This window comes from Andrographis paniculata, unplaced genomic scaffold (genome assembly GCF_009805555.1).
Source record: "Andrographis paniculata isolate CXL003 unplaced genomic scaffold, ASM980555v1 Contig79END, whole genome shotgun sequence".
In the NCBI taxonomy this organism is placed as follows: Eukaryota; Viridiplantae; Streptophyta; class Magnoliopsida; order Lamiales; family Acanthaceae; genus Andrographis; species Andrographis paniculata.
Window position 1 is genome coordinate 4031551 of NW_026137616.1, and position 18984 is coordinate 4050534.

The 18984-nt window shown below is 29.7% G+C and overlaps 2 protein-coding genes across 6 annotated transcripts; both read right to left on the reverse strand.

The window, feature by feature from the left end:
- Nucleotides 1-7019: 7019 nt before the first annotated feature.
- LOC127240735 (RING-H2 finger protein ATL74-like) lies at nucleotides 7020-12359 on the reverse strand. The gene is made up of 2 exons (XM_051259565.1): nucleotides 11700-12359; nucleotides 7020-7134 (listed from the first exon to the last, which is right to left on the reverse strand). Exon 1 carries the CDS (start codon nucleotides 12346-12348, stop codon nucleotides 11743-11745), a length of 606 nt encoding a protein of 201 aa, XP_051115522.1. The 5' UTR covers nucleotides 12349-12359; the 3' UTR covers nucleotides 7020-7134; nucleotides 11700-11742.
- A 363-nt stretch (nucleotides 12360-12722) lies between these two features.
- On the reverse strand, nucleotides 12723-16369 carry LOC127240734 (uncharacterized). Of its 5 annotated transcripts, XM_051259561.1 has the most exons (7): nucleotides 16091-16369; nucleotides 14960-15220; nucleotides 14709-14815; nucleotides 14461-14593; nucleotides 14150-14344; nucleotides 13702-14013; nucleotides 12723-12854 (listed from the first exon to the last, which is right to left on the reverse strand). In XM_051259561.1, the coding sequence occupies exons 2-6, from the start codon at nucleotides 15209-15211 to the stop codon at nucleotides 13726-13728; spliced, it is 975 nt and encodes a 324-aa protein (XP_051115518.1). In that variant the 5' UTR covers nucleotides 15212-15220; nucleotides 16091-16369; the 3' UTR covers nucleotides 12723-12854; nucleotides 13702-13725. The 5 variants fall into 5 exon arrangements, with proteins under 5 accessions (XP_051115518.1, XP_051115517.1, XP_051115520.1 ...); XM_051259560.1 differs by lacking the exon at nucleotides 12723-12854 and having other exon boundaries at nucleotides 13701-14013; nucleotides 16091-16368; XM_051259563.1 differs by lacking the exon at nucleotides 12723-12854 and having other exon boundaries at nucleotides 13701-14013; nucleotides 14960-15204; nucleotides 16091-16367.
- Nucleotides 16370-18984: the final 2615 nt, after the last annotated feature.

Genomic DNA, 18984 nt, shown 5'->3' on the forward strand with positions numbered 1-18984 from the left:
GTAGTATTTTGATTTGATATATATATATATATTATGTGAGGTATAATAGATAATTATATAAATACTGTAAAAATATTTCATATATGTTGAATGATAATTTGTTTAAAAGATGAAAAATATAATATGTTATACTACCTCCATCTGGTTTCAAGAGTTCTATTAACTTTTTGCATATTGATCTATGGATATTAATTATTTTATCAAAATATAGTATAAATTAAGAAAAAATTACAAAAATACTTCCACTAGTGTCTTATCATACTAATAGAAGAACATTTATACAAATATAAAGATATTTTTAACGTTAAGTACAATGACGCAAAAAGTAAATGTGATCATTATAGGTGGACGAATGAAGTATATTAAAAAATTAATTGAAAGAACAAACCCTAATACTTTTTCGCGAGAATAGTTATGGTTTTGATTGAAGTTATTCAACACCATTGTCGATTAGTCTCAGTTAGAACATTATAATACTTCCTCCGTCATTCAAATCTATGTTCATTTTTCTTTTTGGTTATCATTAAAAAATATTTTCGTTTTCTTTTTAAGTAAAAAATTATTACATTTTTTGTACTTTTTTTACTATAAAAAAAGTAACAATTATTACTCATTTTTATTAAAATTCGTGTCCGGTCAAATGAGCACACATTTGCACGACGGAGGGAGTAGTATATACAGCACATAATTGTTATTGAAAGGATGTGTTGTGTATATCATATTTTTCTATCATATGATATGTGTTAGATCAATTATAAAATTTATTTTGTTGATTATTGTTTTATACTATCAATTGATATGTTACATTTATATCATATTATTATAAGTTGTGTACTATGTGACGATATTTTAGGTTTTGTCAATACCATATTGAATATATTGATCAAACAGTATCGGTAGTCTTTTTTATATTTCGTTGTAAAATTTTATAACGTTTTAGATTTAATTCACAATATAATAATAATAATAATATTGGCGAAATTCTTTGGTCAATTTTTTTTAACAAGTTGAAATATTTATTAAAAATTTCTATCTTTTATAAATTAATTTATATTAATCACATATATGTTTATTATATAAAATTTTTCTAGAATATTTATAATTGAAAACACGACCAAACACATCCTAAATATATGAATTAGAAAAATGATGTGAATACGGTGGCACCTGCTATCGTACTAGTGCATTAATTAATTTAATTCCCAATCAATTGGGTGTGACGTGTACATACCTCAGTGGTTGAAATTGTTTTTATTTGGCACTGTGAATTGGGACGATATTTGCAATTAATAATAATAATTATTATTATTGGTATCTCCCTAGCTGCTTATATTATAATAATAATAATAATAATAATAATAATAAATTAAGCAGCAAGGGAGATACTCCGCTAGCTATACACAAATCTTTTCGCAGTACAAGAAAGAATATCCTCGCCACGTGCTCCTCACGTGCGTGCTTGGGGTAATGGAGAAGAAGTAACATTTATAAGCTGTTACTAAGCTGTTACTCGCTGTGTGCAATGCACCTATTTTATTGAATAATATTTATAATTACATATTACACAGTTATTAATTATTTATTTTTCTGATTTACTAACATTAGTATAAGTTGTAATGTTGTACTGTACTTATTGAATTGATACTAAATTAAAACTTGTATCTATTTAATATTTTGTTATGTTTTAGACATATATATATATATATACATAAACATATATTACAATATATTTTATAACAGCAAAGATATGGTGCTGTTGTACAGCGCTATATTGGAAAAGAAAATGAATTCCTAAATTAAAATTTGATTTAATGACAAAAAAGAGTTTGTTGGATAAAACCGTAATTTAATTCTAGTCATAATTAAAATTAAAACTTTTGATTCATTTAACCATCTTCAATACAATTAATATTATAATTTTTTAGTCCCGTAAGAGACTGTCAGCTCTATCATTTTGGCGGCACAACCCAATCCACCGATGGATCTGTATGTTGCTATTTAGTACTATTTCGGTGTAGATTTAAGGAGAATCGGTCGTTGCCGATCAATGTCTGAGGCTGGTCGGGTCTGTTCGGAAGAGAGCTGCTATCCAGCAGCGCCAAGCCACCGAATCGATCGATTTCATCGACGCAAGAATTGAAAATTTATTCTATTCCAGAGAAAGTGAGTACAATTATTTAAATTGTCCTTAACTAGGCGTGTTTGTTTGCATTTGATTTTTCTATTATGTCTTTCGTTTTTACGATGTAAATTTTAATTTCGATTCAGTATTAATATTGATTTGGATTTTATTTGAATTTTACTTCCGCTAATTTTATTTTGTATTTTTTATGAGGTTTGTTCGAATAAATTTATCGATCCGGGATATATATTCACAATGATCATCCTATTTTGCAGAAAAGTTGGAGCACTCATGTTATTCTTTATTGTAAAATTAAATGTATTGACCATAGTAGCTTGATCTCGAACTGAAGTAATTGCAATTTTTTTTTGGAAGAATTCAGTCAATGTAATAATAAAAAAAAAAAATTGAAATTACAATTGTTGCTAAATCTATTTTCACCAAATAAGTTTGTGGTCTTGGTTGGAATTAAAAATTACAATTAAAACATAGAACATCGAGTGTTTGTTTGGTTTCTATTTATTTTCTCATTTTTTTGTATTTGGGGAGGTGAGTATGGTGTATTACATGTGTTTGATTACATTTTAAACCGGAGTATGATGGACTCTAAAATATTCATAATTATGTTGATATGTATATACACCACCCCACCATTAATTGTATAGATTCTTGCTTTTTGGACTGGTTTGATTGGTGCACATAGGATGTTATTTTACATTATTGTGACAATTGATGGTATAGAAAATGAAATCAAAATGCTTTAGTTTATCATTTTTAAGTACATAACCTTTGTATGGTGAATAGAAAAAGTTGATGCACTTTCGGGTAGCGGCTGCAGGTTCCCACGTTATTAAAAAAAAAAAAAGAAATTAATGCAAATAATTTGGGGAACAACTTATTCATATGTGTGCAGCTTGACTGAATGAGGCATACGTCAGCATTTTCTGATCGTAGATAAAGGATGACAACAAATAGGAAGTGAGGTGACTGAAAACTCATATTGTATAGTTCAAAAATGAGCTCAGTAAGTAAATAATTATGTTTGTCATATAATAAATTAAAAAAAGAAATTAATGCAAATAATTTGGGGAACAACTTATTCATATGTGTGCAGCTTGACTGAAGGAGGCATACGTCAGCATTTTCTGATCGTAGATAAAGGATGACAACAAATAGGAAGTGAGGTGACTGAAAACTCATATTGTATAGTTCAAAAATGAGCTTAGTAAGTAAATAATTATGTTTGTCATATAATAAATTAATCAAAAATATTGTTTATATCTTGTACTCCTAAAGATTGCATTGAGTTTCTTCTACGGGTGTTGATATTATATGAAAAAATGTTGTGGTGATTGGTAAAAGTAATATTAATGGATTGTCTGCAACCTTACTTATTTAGGTATTGATATATATATATATATTGTATACATAATTATAATTGATCTTAGTCTAGTAGATTTGGATTAGTGCATAAAAATATTATATTTATGTACTCTAATTGTGCAATTAATTATATAATCACATTTGTTTCCCTAAGTTACTGAACATCAATATTTTATTCATTTATGGGCAGAAACATCATACGAAATTGACTATTCTTCATTTACCGAAAACCTAGAACAAATTTTCATTAAACTTATATCTTAATTGCAGTTGCAGAAGTACCCAACTTGGTCTGTGGTACTTGGTTAAAGCCAGACGTATTGTTGTAGATATTTTAAGGTGTAATATTTTATGTTGATAGGATGTCCGTCAATCCTTTCCTTGTAATTACTTTTGGTGTGCTAAGCATAATGTAATATTATACATAAATATAAAACAGTAAAAGTGTTTTTGTATTGAAGCTCTTTTATAAATTTGATGTATTATTATAGATGAACGAAAATTGCAGGTATGCGATGATGGTCTTTTATATATGACTTGTTGACAATAGAGGTTTCTGAAAATGTAACAGGAGTACATCGGAGCTGTGTTGGAGTACTTTCCTGCTCAACCGAGTCACTATTTTTTAAAATACTTCTAACTGATTGATATTTGAGTTTGTGAGTGTGTGACAATTTGGATTATTATGTTATGGATCAAAATATTTTAGAAAAGATGTGTTTCTCCTATTACACAAAAAACACTTGAACTCCTAATAGTAGATTACAACTCGTGCTTTTACTTGAATATTGTTGTGTGTGTTATTGTGTGAATTACTATGTAATAGATCTAAAGATTTTTAATCCGTGGCAGTAATTATTTACTCTAACAACTAATATAATTTAACTTAGTTATTTATGACTTGTTTAACTATCTACAAGTGGAAGTTGGATTATAATTGTACATATATCATACAATATAACTAAGTTATTTCTCACTTGTTTAGTCGTCTATAGTAAATATATGTTATTTATCTTTTTATACAATTCAAGGTATCGTGGGAATACTATCCCAATGAATTCATCATTTGTTACCGACAACAAGTGAATATTTTGAACAGTAAATGGTCTGTTTTCCAAGAATAGGTTATCAGAGTATATATATTCGTTATTGAAGCATATGATACCAGTATTATAGGTATGTAAGATTTGTGAAAGGGTATATCGGTATTTAATGCAGGTATGTAAGTATGCGCTTCGGGCACAAACACCGACACTCAAGGTATGAATAATGATTATTTAAGTATTATTTGTAAAGTAGCAGGTATTCGTGAATGTGGTTGATTTCAGTTGATCTGCTGACGGATGGGCCAATTCACAAACTCGGTGAGAGTACTTCATCTCTGAGCCTTGTTGAAAAAAATTAGGCACGATACGTTTATATTCGACAGTTCATGCCACACTTTTCAATGGCAAGACCACAAAATATGTAGGACTACAAAAAATATAATTTAACTAAGTCATTTATGACTTGTTTAGCCATCCACAATATATATGTGTTGTTTACATTTACATACAATTGTGGAATTCACATAAATACTATAATGATGAATTTATCACTGGTTATAGATAATAATTAAATGTTTTGAACCAAGAATGGTTTGTTTCCCAAGCACATGTTTTCAAGACATGATTTACTAGTTATGAGAGCATATGAGATACTAGTTCCAGGGTATATTGGTAAGCGACTGAGGTATCCTTTGATGCGAACCTATGTGAAAGAATGACATGTTATAATTTTATGTTATTTTCATAATGTTTGAAATTTATTATAGTGAATGCAATTGGATAGAGTACTAGTAGATTAGTACTCCCCATTGTTAAATTATACAACCATTGTATATGCATTATAACTAAGTACTACCCTTACCAACAACACAACTAAGTAACCCTATTGCCTATTGTTCTCGCATATGGATCATGTTCTTAACTTTTCTAAGCAACTTTTTAATCTTCTAGATTGGTATAACTTACTATGCTAAAGATGAATACATCTCATGTATGGGTACTGCTAAAGATAATGTTATAATGCACTTAATGTTCAAGATATAAAGTATTAGACCCCGGGCATAAGTAACTTAACCTGGGGTGTTTACTAACTTAATATAAGTATGTCATTAAATAACCGAGGTCGATCGTGTTTGAAAAGAAGTACGTATCAATATGATAAGGGCATAAACCTTCGCAGTAGATGTATATATTTTTCTTTCTTAGGTGCACCCATAATGTAGTCAGGTATCCGTAAATACACTTATGCTCATTGCAGACATTACCTCAACCATTGGAAAGTCTTGTATTGAATTAGTTAATTCCAATTTAAGAGCACTATGCACAACTTTTCTCGCTCGTTTCTGTCTTCGTACAAGGATAACTTTCCTAACTAATGGATAATATATATATGAGCATATATATATGTGTATGTACTTCGAAGGTATTTCGATCTAGTTAAACAGGTACATCGATCTGTGCGGAGATACAACATATGCATTATTACAATTCTAACCATGTGAAGAATTAATCATACAATCATTCACGACAAAATTCATAGCATTACTCCAAACATTAAGTTTCACAAAATTTAACCCACGATTCAATCTCTCAATCAATCTTAATACAATTTCATCGAACATGAGGCAAATCAAACCAATTCAACCAACAAGTCAATCAAAATAACACACTACCCAAATCAATCCCAAATCTATCCAAATTCAATACAACATTCACTTACCTTGTGCTGTTCATTGAAGTCTACGGTTCAGAGGGTGGATCTTTAAGTATTTTGGCCGCAATTTTACCGTGGTAGCTCTTCACATTATCAAATTCGCCGTTGATATTGCCGGATTCGCGTGGATGTAACACTCGGAGAACATAAAGACCAAACGGTACTTCAAATCAACTGATAACCGATTTGTATTCCTTATCCGTTTTGTAAATAATTATCATTAGTTCACATTACCCAAATCTTGAATTTATTTAAAAGTTTATCAGAATCCATCAAGAGTACATAACAACACATTTTGAGTACACAATAGTCCCCTAAGCGTATATTACTTAGCAAACTAGACCTGAAAAATGCAACTCGAGGTGCCTAACAATGCTACATTTTCAAACCCACAAACATGACTAATTACCGAACAATCAAACAAAAAAACTAAAATATGAAACTCCGGGTAATTATACAAAATGGATATCTACAAAATAAAATAAAAAAAAATCACAAATTAAACAAATAAAATTACCCAAAATCAGTGTCAAAATAAAATACCCAACTCGGTCTACGTGAACAAATATACGAACAATTTCAAATCCAGTTAACAAACACAAACACATCGATCACACAAGCCTCCTCAATACCGAACCTATCGAGGCATACAAACACGGGGCCAAGACTTATATCCCAAACAATAGAACAAACTACGGGATAAACTACAAATAATGTCAACAAAATTAAAAAAAAAAAAAAAAAAAAAAAAAAATTCTTACTTTTTCGAGCTTGTCCTGGGAGATGAGAGTAGGTCAGCTATTTTTGTCACTAGTTTTGCACCGATCTTTCGCTACTTGATTGCCGGAGGTTGAAGAACGTTGATTCGCCTGAAGATAGAATATGTAAGGTTTAAAATCTAGGTGAGGGGAGTTGTGGGTGGTTTTCCTACCTCAACTCCTGTTAAATCGTGGGTAACTTTTTTTTTTATTATTTTTTTAATTCACAAAAAAAAGTACGCGATATATAATTAGAAGTATATAAAGTTATAATGGGAGTAGAACGGACGGTATTGTAGGTATATATTACAATATTAGAAGTATTAATCAACCTATTTCGAGTATCTCTTGCGTATACAACGGTGATTGAGAGAGAAATATAAATTTGGGAGCTATAATAAATCTAATCCATAAAGCAGGAACTACAATCAAATTGATTTATAACAGGGACTGAATTACAATTGAGTTTCTCTTACAGGAAATTTAATACAACTTTCCCAAAAAAAAAATATTATAGTGTTTTTATCAAAAATATATATATATATATATTATAGTTTTCTTTTTGTATTTTTTACATGGTTAATATAAGTATCTGTCTTGCACGGATTAGCAATATAATTTCAGGTTGTAACAAATCATCATTATAACCATTATAGTATGACAAATCAAAAAAATTGTTGAAAGAACTACAAATAAACTAATTGTGAAGAAATTATATTTGAAGTCCGTGTAAAAAGAAAAATTAAAATATTTGAAGTAATTAATGCCGAAAGTCTACCAAATTTAATACGTACTCTATCCCAAAAGTATAGTCTTATTGTGTTGGACACGAGATATAAAGAATATTAATATTATATTGGTAGTTAGTAAAAAGTAAGGATAAATCACTTTTTTGCCATTGTGAGTATATTAGTGTAAAAAGTAATGACAATTGTATAATAATAATGAAAAAGTAGGGCTAGTTTTATGGTGATATGGTTATTTATGGAAATGAGACTATTGTTTTGGGACGGACAAAAATGGTAAACAAGACTATTGTATTGAGACGGAGGGAGTATATAATATGAAATAGTGAAGTAGTGAAGTATAAACTTAATAAGTATAAGTCAATTTTATGATGAAAATCTAATGTTAAATTCACCAAATAAATATAAAGTATTTGATGCAAACAAAGAATGTATCATCAAATATCCAATGACAATAAATAATTATTATAGGTATCAACTATCTATGTGCTAATTTCTAAAGTTCTATCTATGTGCTAATTTCTAAAACTTTAGGTTATGTTTTTTTTGGTTTTATGGCATATTTTACTATTCAATTTTTTTTAAAAAAAAATATATCATATTAAACAATCATTATTATTATTATATATTATACTATTTCATTTGTCTCACTTAATTTTTTTATATTTTTTATTTTTGTCTATCTCACATAATTTATCATTTTACTTTTTAGAAAATTGATTATACACTTTAATTATATTTTAAAATTTTAATTTTAATTTTTTTTAATCTTAATTAAATTATTTAGTTATCTTAATATTAATTTATAATTATTTTTACTATAGTAATTATTTTTACTAATACGTTTCTTAATTACTTATTAATTATACTCTACTTAAATTCCCGCGTATTTACAGTAATCGGCTCATATTATCTAGGATGGATGGAGAACAAATTTATTTTACATTCAAAATATCACATCAACCTCCAATTATATCACATCAAACAACTATTTATATTCAATTTTGTATTATCAAAAAATCTAAACCCAAAAACTAAAACCCACAAACAAACGACACACCATTTACGACGAATATGTGATAAAGCTGAGAAAATTAGAAGTTATAGGTGGATTACCTAATTTTAAAAACAAAAATGATCAATTTATACTGTATTCGGACATCCTAGTACCAATTGATGTTTATAATTATTGTATATGAATCTTATAAGTCTTACAAGAATACACTACAAAAAATTATAGTATATTTGTAACAGCATTTCGTCCCTAAAGATCACGTAGCTAACGTAATTTCATCATTAATTTCGTCTCTAAATCATTAGTAACGAAAAAAGTAGATTTAAAGACAAAAAAATCTCGTTATAAAAATAATATTTTCTTGTAGTGATAGCTAGCTTATCTAAGACTACATATATATCTATTTGTATTGATGATTAATTAGGTTACACATAAGTTGATTTTATTAGAGAAAAATGTAACACTTTTAAACATTTGAAAATTTATGCCAAAAATTGATGAATGCAAAAGAATACCAAAGAGACGAGGGTAAGAAGTGATCATGACAAAAAGTTTTAAAACCAAAATGGAAATTTCAAAGAATTAAGCATACATTATGAACATTCTAACACCAAATTCGTTTTAATTAAAATTGTCGAAAGAAAGATTGTTTGATTGAAAAAAAAAAAAAAACTAGATTAATAATACAAGGCAAGAATGCCCGTTCGATCTAATTTAGGAACTTTCGTTCTCAATAATAAAATACAATCAAATATATAAATAATGGGTGACAAAAATTGAACCAACACAGAACTCGATAAGAAATAATTGGATTTGAGTCGAAAATTTTGACTCTCTCATGTATGCGGATCGACACGAACATGTCATGATAATAAACGGGTCGAATTAGGATTTAGGCTTCAATCCGAATCTGACACCACAATTCGTTTATAATATATGAATATTAAATAATATATTTATTGGATATGTAAAATAATTTTAATTTAATAATTTTTTTTTAAAAATAAAATTAAAAAGAACACAAACTAAATATATTATGTTTAATAATTTTACTCTTTATTGTGTAATGACTTTAGTTTTGGGGAATTGATTATTTGATTATAGTAATATTTGTAAAATTTTAATTTTAAAATTTTTTAAATGAGTAAACGTGTCAATTTCTTGTTAGTTGGGTCATCTAATTTGTTTAACAAAAATTATTAAAGAGATTAATGGATCATTTTCGGATTGAACGAATTAAAACGGGTAGGTTCAGGTCGAGTGTTCTGACCTTTTTAAGTAAACAAATCAGGTTCGGGGTTGGACAATTTGATCCATTTAAAAACTCGACCCGACCCGACCCGATGTATTGGCGGGTCTAATATAAACCATAAACCAATTAATATTACATCCTAACTAACTAATTTATGTTTTTTGTAACATTTATTCTCAAAAGGCAACTTACATAAGACTTGTCGATCTAACTAACACCCAACTCCCATGAGTATAAGACTATTATCGTGTGTGCATGATCTATTACATATGTCACTCAATTAATTTCCTAAAATAAATTCACATTCGTCTTCTCACCATATGTGACTGTTTCTATATATAGACTAATAAAAATAAGAGTATTTATATGCATCAATATATATATATATATATGATTTGTTTGATATTTATCTAAAAATATTTTCTCCTTTTCTTTTTTTTTTTTTTTTTTTTTTTAATCTGTTTTCTTAGTCTCGTAACTGGACCCCCTATCATTTTAGTCCCGTAAGTGGAGCCTGTCGCAAACTAGTCCTATAAGTGAAAAATTTTCGTTGTTTTAGTCCTCCGGCTGCGGAGACGCCCGCGAGGCTCGCCGGAGGTGACGTGTCCGCCAGGTCAGCGCGTGAATTTTTTTTATTTTTTTTTTCATTGTTTTAAAATTATTTTTAATTTATTTTTATTTTTATTTTTTTTATTTGGTCCAATTTAAAAAAATAAAAAAAAAAGAAAAAAAAAAGTAAATCCACGTGTCCGCCAGGTGTCGCTGACCTAGCGGGACATCCGGCGGACACGTCACCTCCGACGAGCCACGCGGGCGTCTCCGGCGCCGGAGGACTAAAACAGCGAAAATTTTTCACCTATGGGACTAGTTTGCGACAGGCTCCACTTACGGGACTAAAATGATAAGGGGGTCCAGTTACGGGACTAAAAAAACAGTTTACCCTTATTTATATTATAAGATAATTATTTTCACTAATACATTCTTAATTATCTACTAATTACACCCTTCCTAAAGTCTATAGCATACACGGGGTCTGGGACGGAGAGAGTACTAGTTACTCAATTTTTTTTTTCAAAAATATTAAATCAAATACATAACTTTTATTTTTTATATTAAGGTAAAAATCAATTTTACACCTATATTTACATATGATACCAACTATTTAAATTCAAATTTTTTAGTAGGGTTAAAATTTTAATTCAAAATTCAAACCCCAAACAAACAAAAATTGATGGCAGTATGTATCGCAGTACACTGTAGGATTGAACCTTGCCTTGATTTGCCAAAAAGAACTTGGGAAGCAGTTTTCACTGAAAATTTCCAAGATAAGGATGTGGATTTAAATATGATTATAAAATAAATAATTGATTTTAAAATGGTTATTTTTTAATTAGCGGACGGGTCATTATCCATTGGTGTATTGGACCCATGAAAATCATTATCCATTGGTGTATTGGTTATTTTTTAATCATTTTTAAAAAAAGAAAAATAATATGGTCCGTGGGACGAACAGAAACGGCAACGTGAACATGATATCTGGGACGGAGGGAGTAAAATTTTTACAAAATACTCCAAACAAACATAATATCTTAAAACTTGTATTACCTTGATCAAACTTGAACCAAATTTCAAATTAAAATTTATTATTTTTTAAATTTTTTACCTTAGCCTGTAGGCGAACTGATTTTGGTCGAATTGGAGCTGAGTCAAGTTGAATCAACCTTAATCTCACTTAAACTTTCAACTGAAAATTCTTCACGATTTCCCGCCTCAATCATCTCCGAATTCAAATTCGAAACTTGTTCATTGAAAACATTTTGTCCACCTTCATTTTCGACTCTAGGATCAGCTCCCGATCCATCTCTAGATTCGACTCGATTATCATTAAGATTATTACCTTCTTCCCCATGCAACGGATGAGTCTCGATCAAGTCAGCACTAGCCCGACAAATCGGGCAAACGGGAGCCCTCAAAAGCCACAAATCGACGCACTCTGCATGAAAGCTGTGGTTACACAAAGGTAAAAGCCTGCATTTCTCCGCAACTTTGAAATTCTCCAAGCAAACTGCGCAGTTCGGGCAAGGGCTGTTGCTCCCTTTGATCTCCCTTTCGACGAAACCAAAACAGGGCAGCTTCTCGATGTCCTCTCGGGACATGCTGCTGCTGCCCAAACTGCCCCTGTCTGCAATGTTAGCAGCAACATTGCTGTCGGTCAAATCATGTCTGATCGCCCTCCCGACGATGCAGATATGGATTAGGACCAACAAACCGACCCCCAACGAGATTAGAATCAACGAGAGTATAATCCCCATCACCCAGCAACACAAAAGATATGAGACAACAAAATGATTTCAACTCATCATAGTGAAAAACTACAAACAATAGCTACCAACAGAATTCACATTTACATCAGCTGCCGAAAACGAATAATTCACAGAAAAATTTTAATCAAAATTTCCACATCATAATGTAAAAACTTGAGGAGTAGCTGCTAACAGATATCAATGCATTCTGTGTTTATCAGTAACCAAGAATTGATCGAGCCAATAAAAAGAGGAGCGAAAGATATCAAAAGAGGGTACCTTCTTACAAACCTGCTCAAGAAAAGGCAACTTTCCAGAGGTTTAATATAGACAGTAACCTGGAAAGGCAGCTGAATGAATGATGTAAGTTATGGAATTATTTAGCTAATAATTCATCATGGTATTGAAGGTATTGGTGGGGTAGTTCACATGGTGGAGTGGGTGAGCATTGTAAGAAGCTTTTGTTGTTCTTGCAAACCCGAGCATAGCATTTTGTCTCTCCTTTGATTTTTTTCCTGCATTTATATCAGCAAATTTGGCAGCAATTGAATTGATGTGAATAAATAGTTTGATCAAATAGGAGGATTAAAATATGGCAAGGGAGATAAGATAGAATCTACAGTATATTAATCATCCACTACGACTATTTCACCTTATCGGTGATCATATATATTAATATTCATGTGTGTCTAAGGAACGCAAGAACGGCTCCAAGTGTAAGTGATTCAAGTAGAACTAATCTAAAGAAGGGGAGATATGAACACAAAACTACTAGCAAGTAAAGACAACCGGGAAGTCGACAGCAGGCATGCGTGCGTAGGCTAGGACAGAATGACTAAGTACTAAAAACCATTCCTAAACTAGCATGCTTACTGATCCAAACTTCATTTAGAGCAATCAAATCCTAGGAAATAAAGTTAGAGCCCACACCACAGTACAAGAACTCAGTTGAAAATTTCCAAAAGAAATCAAAGTCGAACATATATATTCATGGAAAGTAGAAGACAGTTTACGATCAGAACATTATCTTCAAAAATAGGAATGATTTTTCGCTAGCTATAACTTTCGACAAACTATTTTCTATGCTGTGAATTTTAGCCAATCTCTGCATTAAGTTTCCCGGCCACACAAGTAATTTAGAGGACAATACAGAAAGGCAAAAACTAATACGGGAAGTGCACACATCTTTGATCAGGTAATAACAGCCATAATAACTGGTCATGAATTATCCAATACATCATATAATTCTCACATAAAACTTGCTTCAGCTGCATCTCCAAGTGCCTCAATTTTCTGGCATATATACACGTATAAATATTGAGATTCAAGCCAAGATAAAGGAAATGAGTATCAACTAAAGACCTTTCTGGGAAACAAGCGCTTATTCTATGAGCCACAAGCAAGTCCCTCGCGAGCAATGTTGGTCACACGGAGAACAGCTTGGGCACTCAATGGTGCAAGCTTTGACTGGCAGAAATACTCCCACGAAGCCGTGGCAGGTTCCTCTGACATCACAAAATTTGGTTCGGGGGGATGAGATCTTTCATATAAAGATTGCAATTCTAACAACAAAGCCCGAGCCGCATCCCTGGACTCCGGAAGCTGGTCACTGAGCTGGGAGGCACCTATTTGGATTAGTTTGTCTATGCCAAGTGTGTTGATTTCTTCAGCTCCCTGAGAAGAAAATCACAATAAATAACTGAAGACATATTGATTACGGAAGAAAGCGAAACTAAAGCATTTGTTGACAGAACAGTACAGAGTTAGCAATGATGCTTAAGCTTAAAATAACGAATATGTTGGTTTGTACCAGCCGTGGTACACTTCGAGAAATGCACATAGAAGCTTTGGCCCGAATTCTAGGATTCCTATTCTTAACATAAGGTTGCAACTTTGGTAGCAATAGAATAGGAGAAACGGAGCTTGTCAGGGCTATTAATGCACTTTCAGCAGCTTCACAAACAAATTTCTTGTCCTGAGAAGCTTTCAAAAGAAGTTGCACCAGCTGTACAAAGAATTAGGATAGAGTTGATATACATGGATTGAATCATTGAATAACAAACTCTATTTGGAAAAGGAAAATCACATAGTTATCATGGAATGCTATACTAAATGTATTACCAATGGATCCAGTGAATCAATGATGTCATTGTTGTATACTTTGAAAATGTCCGCGGAAGTCATAATTGCAGTTTTACAAACGGCACTTCTTGGGTTCTTAAGGGATTTTACAACTAAGGAGATCACGTCACTCCTGGTCAATAGAATATAGCAATCAAACGACATTACCTTAATGCACCAAAAGAAACTGATTTACATTTTCTATGGGACACAAAAAAGTTGCAAAAAAACAAAATATTAATGCTTACAATATGGTGACAATAGCTTCCTTGTGAAACATACACAATCTGCGTAAATTGTTGAGAGCATCACACACTGAAACCCAGTCTCTGGAGCTTAGCTCTGACAAGAGTGTCTTCAGTGCAGAGTGTAAGAGATGCATAAGTACTTCATCAATATAATTTTCAAGAAATCATCTTTAAAAAAAATCAGAATCGCTTATGCAACCGGAAATCAATTGTGAGAACATATCTGGAAATTTAATAGTAAGCATTTCTACCTTCACACAGTTTTCCACATCTTCTAGATCCTTTAAGTCCGCACATTCAATGTACTCTACTTCTGAACTTGCCAATACTTGACCAGAATCTTCTCTTTCTTCTGCCTTGAATGGGGCTCCATTAGCCGAGTTCATTTCTTTCGTGTGCCCAATTTCAGTAGAAGATTTCAAAATGTGTCCATTACTGCAGCTTCCATTCATCTTCTCTGAGTCAGATAGTTTACTTGTGTCTCTTAGAGCTATTTCTGACATAATGGGCACCTGATGTTAGAATGATAAAATCATGTGTATGAGTAACTGAAATTTGTGAGAAATACTTGGCTAAAAATGTATTCTGATGTCTACAGTCACAAAATCTAAGGAAGAGAAGGCAGTAAGACAAATTCACCAGAAAGTTTAAGTACCCTTTAGAACTGCTACTTAACGAGTGAACATTACAAAGTTGTAAATCATTAAGAACTGATAATTTCTCTGCCAGAAGGCAAACCAGATATGAGTGTGAATCAACAACATTATCCTCGTCGTGTAAAACAAATTCATTGTCACTATAGAAGTAACCGGGAAAATAACATACTAAGTCAAGTTATGAATTACAGAATCATCTAGTCCGGACAATCTCATGGTGATCAATTTGTCCATGAATATGCAATAATACCTAATGCAACACAAAGTAAACAAATCAGTCACTGTATACCACATCGCAAATGCTTCAGATTAAATTCAAACTAAATCAACAACCACAATATGCCTGAAGCTTATTACATACTGTATTGAATACACCTGATTGTTTCTGGAAATTCAAATAGAGGGTAAACCCCAGATGTATGATGTATCGACTCATCTAGCTGTCTGCAATCAGTCAGTCATATTTTACTATAATGCTTATATCCATCACAGTCTTTAATCATAAATAAACCAAAATCTATGACTCTGATTCGGCTCCACTTCTAATAGTTAGCAATTAACAAATGTATCACCACAATACGAGCGGAGTTCCGCAAGATCTCACCGGCACACAATCGTTAACTTCGAAAAATGTCAATTTCAACCAGTTCTTCAGATGATCCAAAGCTGTAAACTCAGATATCAACTTCACACTACAGATGCTCAACACTGGGAAGAGAAAAATACCTCAAGAAAAGGAGGAACCGTGCCACGGCCTCCACACAGCAGATCGTCCGGCCTCTTCGGACGAAATTATCCTAGGCGAGTCAAATCTGAGTCGCATTCACAAGTAAAGTTTCCCGATGAAGCAACAAGGAGCAATTATGGAAGAGTGGGGTTCGTAGGGTATGAAATTTAGAGTGAAATGACGTCTGAACGCATCCGATGGCGATTTTGAATGGATTTTGTGTTGCATCGAAGGATCGTGTTCTCTCTCTGCTGTAAAAACTCCTGTAAGCTCCTGCCTCTACTGATTTGACTGCTAATTCTTTCAGTGTCACGTACAAAAATTGAAATATAGTGTGCGATTCTTTATCCAAACAAATTGTATTTAAATTTAAGTTTTATTTGAATTTTCACATAAATTTGAATTTTTGTGATTTTTTTTCTTTAAATTTGGTTTGGATTTTGAAGTTTTACTATATATTAATTTGATTGTAATAAATATAATATTTAATATAAATATTTATTAATTTATTTAATTGACTATAAATTTATATTATATTTATATATTTTTTAAAATTTTTATTTATTTATATTATAAAAAACTTTATTCTATATATTTTTATATATTTTATTTGATTAGAATATTATAAATTTTTAATTTGAATTTATAATTATAAAAATTAATAAAAAATAGAAAAAGTAAAAACCAAACACATGACCGCCTGTAACTTTGGGGACTAATTCAGGTGTTTCGTAAATTAGCTTTTTCAACTAGTTTATTGGCCTCTAAAAATTAATTTATATATACCAGCCTTTTGAAAGAATTTTTTTAATTTAATTTTTTATTTTTTATTTACTTTTAAAATATTATTATTTATTTTACATACATATAAATATATTTTCTACTATAATAATTATAAATTATTTTAATATATTATTTATTAAATTATAATTTTATTTTTAAATTATATTAATTAATTTTTATATATAATTAATTTTATTTGTAAAATATATATTTATTAAAATAAAATAAAAAAATAAAAATATTATTAATTTATTTTTATATTAAAAGTAAATAAAATAGAATAAATTTATTAAAAATTATAAATATAATAATTTAATCAATAATTAATATAATACATATATTTATAAAAAATTTATTATTTTATATTTTACATAATTTTTAATAAAAAATATTCATATTTCTTATAAAAATATATACTCCCTCCGTCTCATCGAAATTGAATTATTTGATTAGTGATACGGTATTTGATATTTAATTAGTTAATAATAATTAGTTATGATATTATTTTTTATATAATTAATAATATTTATAGTTTGAAAGTAAATTTAATATGTATGATTAAAAAAATAAAAATATATGTTTAAATATTTAAAAATTATATAGCAATTAAAAAATATATGTAATATGGATATCATTTCGTACAGAATAAAATTTTCGATAATACAAGTAAATAAAAAGATATTTTTGTTTATTTATAATTAACATAAATCAATTTTATAAAAGATGTTTAGTTATAAATATAGATAAAAATATTTACTTTTTTGAGGAGAGTGATATAAATAAAGGAGTTTTGAGTGAGTCCTACGTCATTTATGATATTATATGTTATGTAGTTAATTAAGTTGATTTATTTTTGTTAAATATGTTTAGATTTAATAAATTTTGCTAAATATAAAAATGTGTCAATTGTTACGGGTGGGATAGAGGGAGTATTATTTTTCTCACATCTAAAATTAATAAAAAAAAAAAATTATAACACATTCTTAATTTCAAATAATCAATAACAAAAATTTTAAAATTTTTACTTAAAAATTTTAAAAGTTAAAAATTTAAATATCCTCGATTATCATTTTACGTATAAACAGCTAATATATTTTACCAAACACTTTAATACAGCTAATTGAATCGGCTAACAATTAAAAGTTAATTGTCAAACACACCATTTGTCACTCAATCAAGAAACAACCCCGAAGGTAGTTGGTAGGGTATTAGATTCGAAGAAAAAAAAAAACCCGGAGGAGTTTTACTGTGCATCCCAAAACTTGCCAACACACCCACATATATGTATATATATACATGCCATTTAAATTTGAACTTTGGCTTGAAATTTTTTTAATTTGAATTTTTTAACTAATTTTTCAATTATAAATATAGTACTACCCCAAGACATTAGATTTGTTTCTTTTGATTGACTTGAAAAAATTTGGATTTAAATTTGATATTAAAATAATATTTGATTTGATATTTTACAAGAAAAAAAAATAAATTTTGAAAATATATAGTAAAATTTGAAAAAATTGATCTAAAAAATAGATTTATAATTATTTTACTTTTTAGTCCGTAGTATCCGTTTTTATTTTTTTAAAAAAATAAAACATATTCATATTAAATATGTTTTAATAAATATAAATTAATTAAACATTTTTATAAAAGTGAATACAATAATTTTACAAATTACGTCATATTTTTCGTACTTTAAAAATTGGTTTACTCTCTTATGATTTTACAAACTCCGCATTTAATCCGGTCGGTCATCATTATTTAACGGTGTCTCACCCGCGTATGCTCAAACTGCGAATAAGTTACAGAATTTATTTCTAAACCCTTGAAATAAGAGGAATAAATATAAATAAGTTTCAAAATCTTCATTATTTTTTTTTCTATTATTTGGGGTTAAATATAAAAATATATATATTTGTAATTTTAAGAGTTTAGAAATTAACAATTTGAAATTTTTTGCAATTTAAGCGCGTGTAGGTCAAATAATAGTAAATAAGGACGTACAAAGGGATTAAACGCAGAGTTTATAAAATCATAAGAGAGTTTGACGGAATTTTTAAAGTACGACGGATTTGACTCAATTTCGTGGAATCACAGATGAATTTTATAG

Excerpts from the sequence above, each read along its gene's own strand:
- LOC127240735 (XM_051259565.1), bottom strand. The coding sequence starts at position 12,348 with ATGGGGATTATACTCTCGTTGATTCTAATCTCGTTGGGGGTCGGTTTG.
- LOC127240734 (XM_051259561.1), bottom strand. The coding sequence starts at position 15,211 with ATGTCAGAAATAGCTCTAAGAGACACAAGTAAACTATCTGACTCAGAG. Across the intron at positions 14,816-14,959 it reads ATGTGGAAAACTGTGTGAAG|ACACTCTTGTCAGAGCTAAG; the intron begins GTAGAAATGCTT and ends TCTGCACTGAAG. Across the intron at positions 14,594-14,708 it reads GAAGCTATTGTCACCATATT|GAGTGACGTGATCTCCTTAG; the intron begins GTAAGCATTAAT and ends TCTATTGACCAG.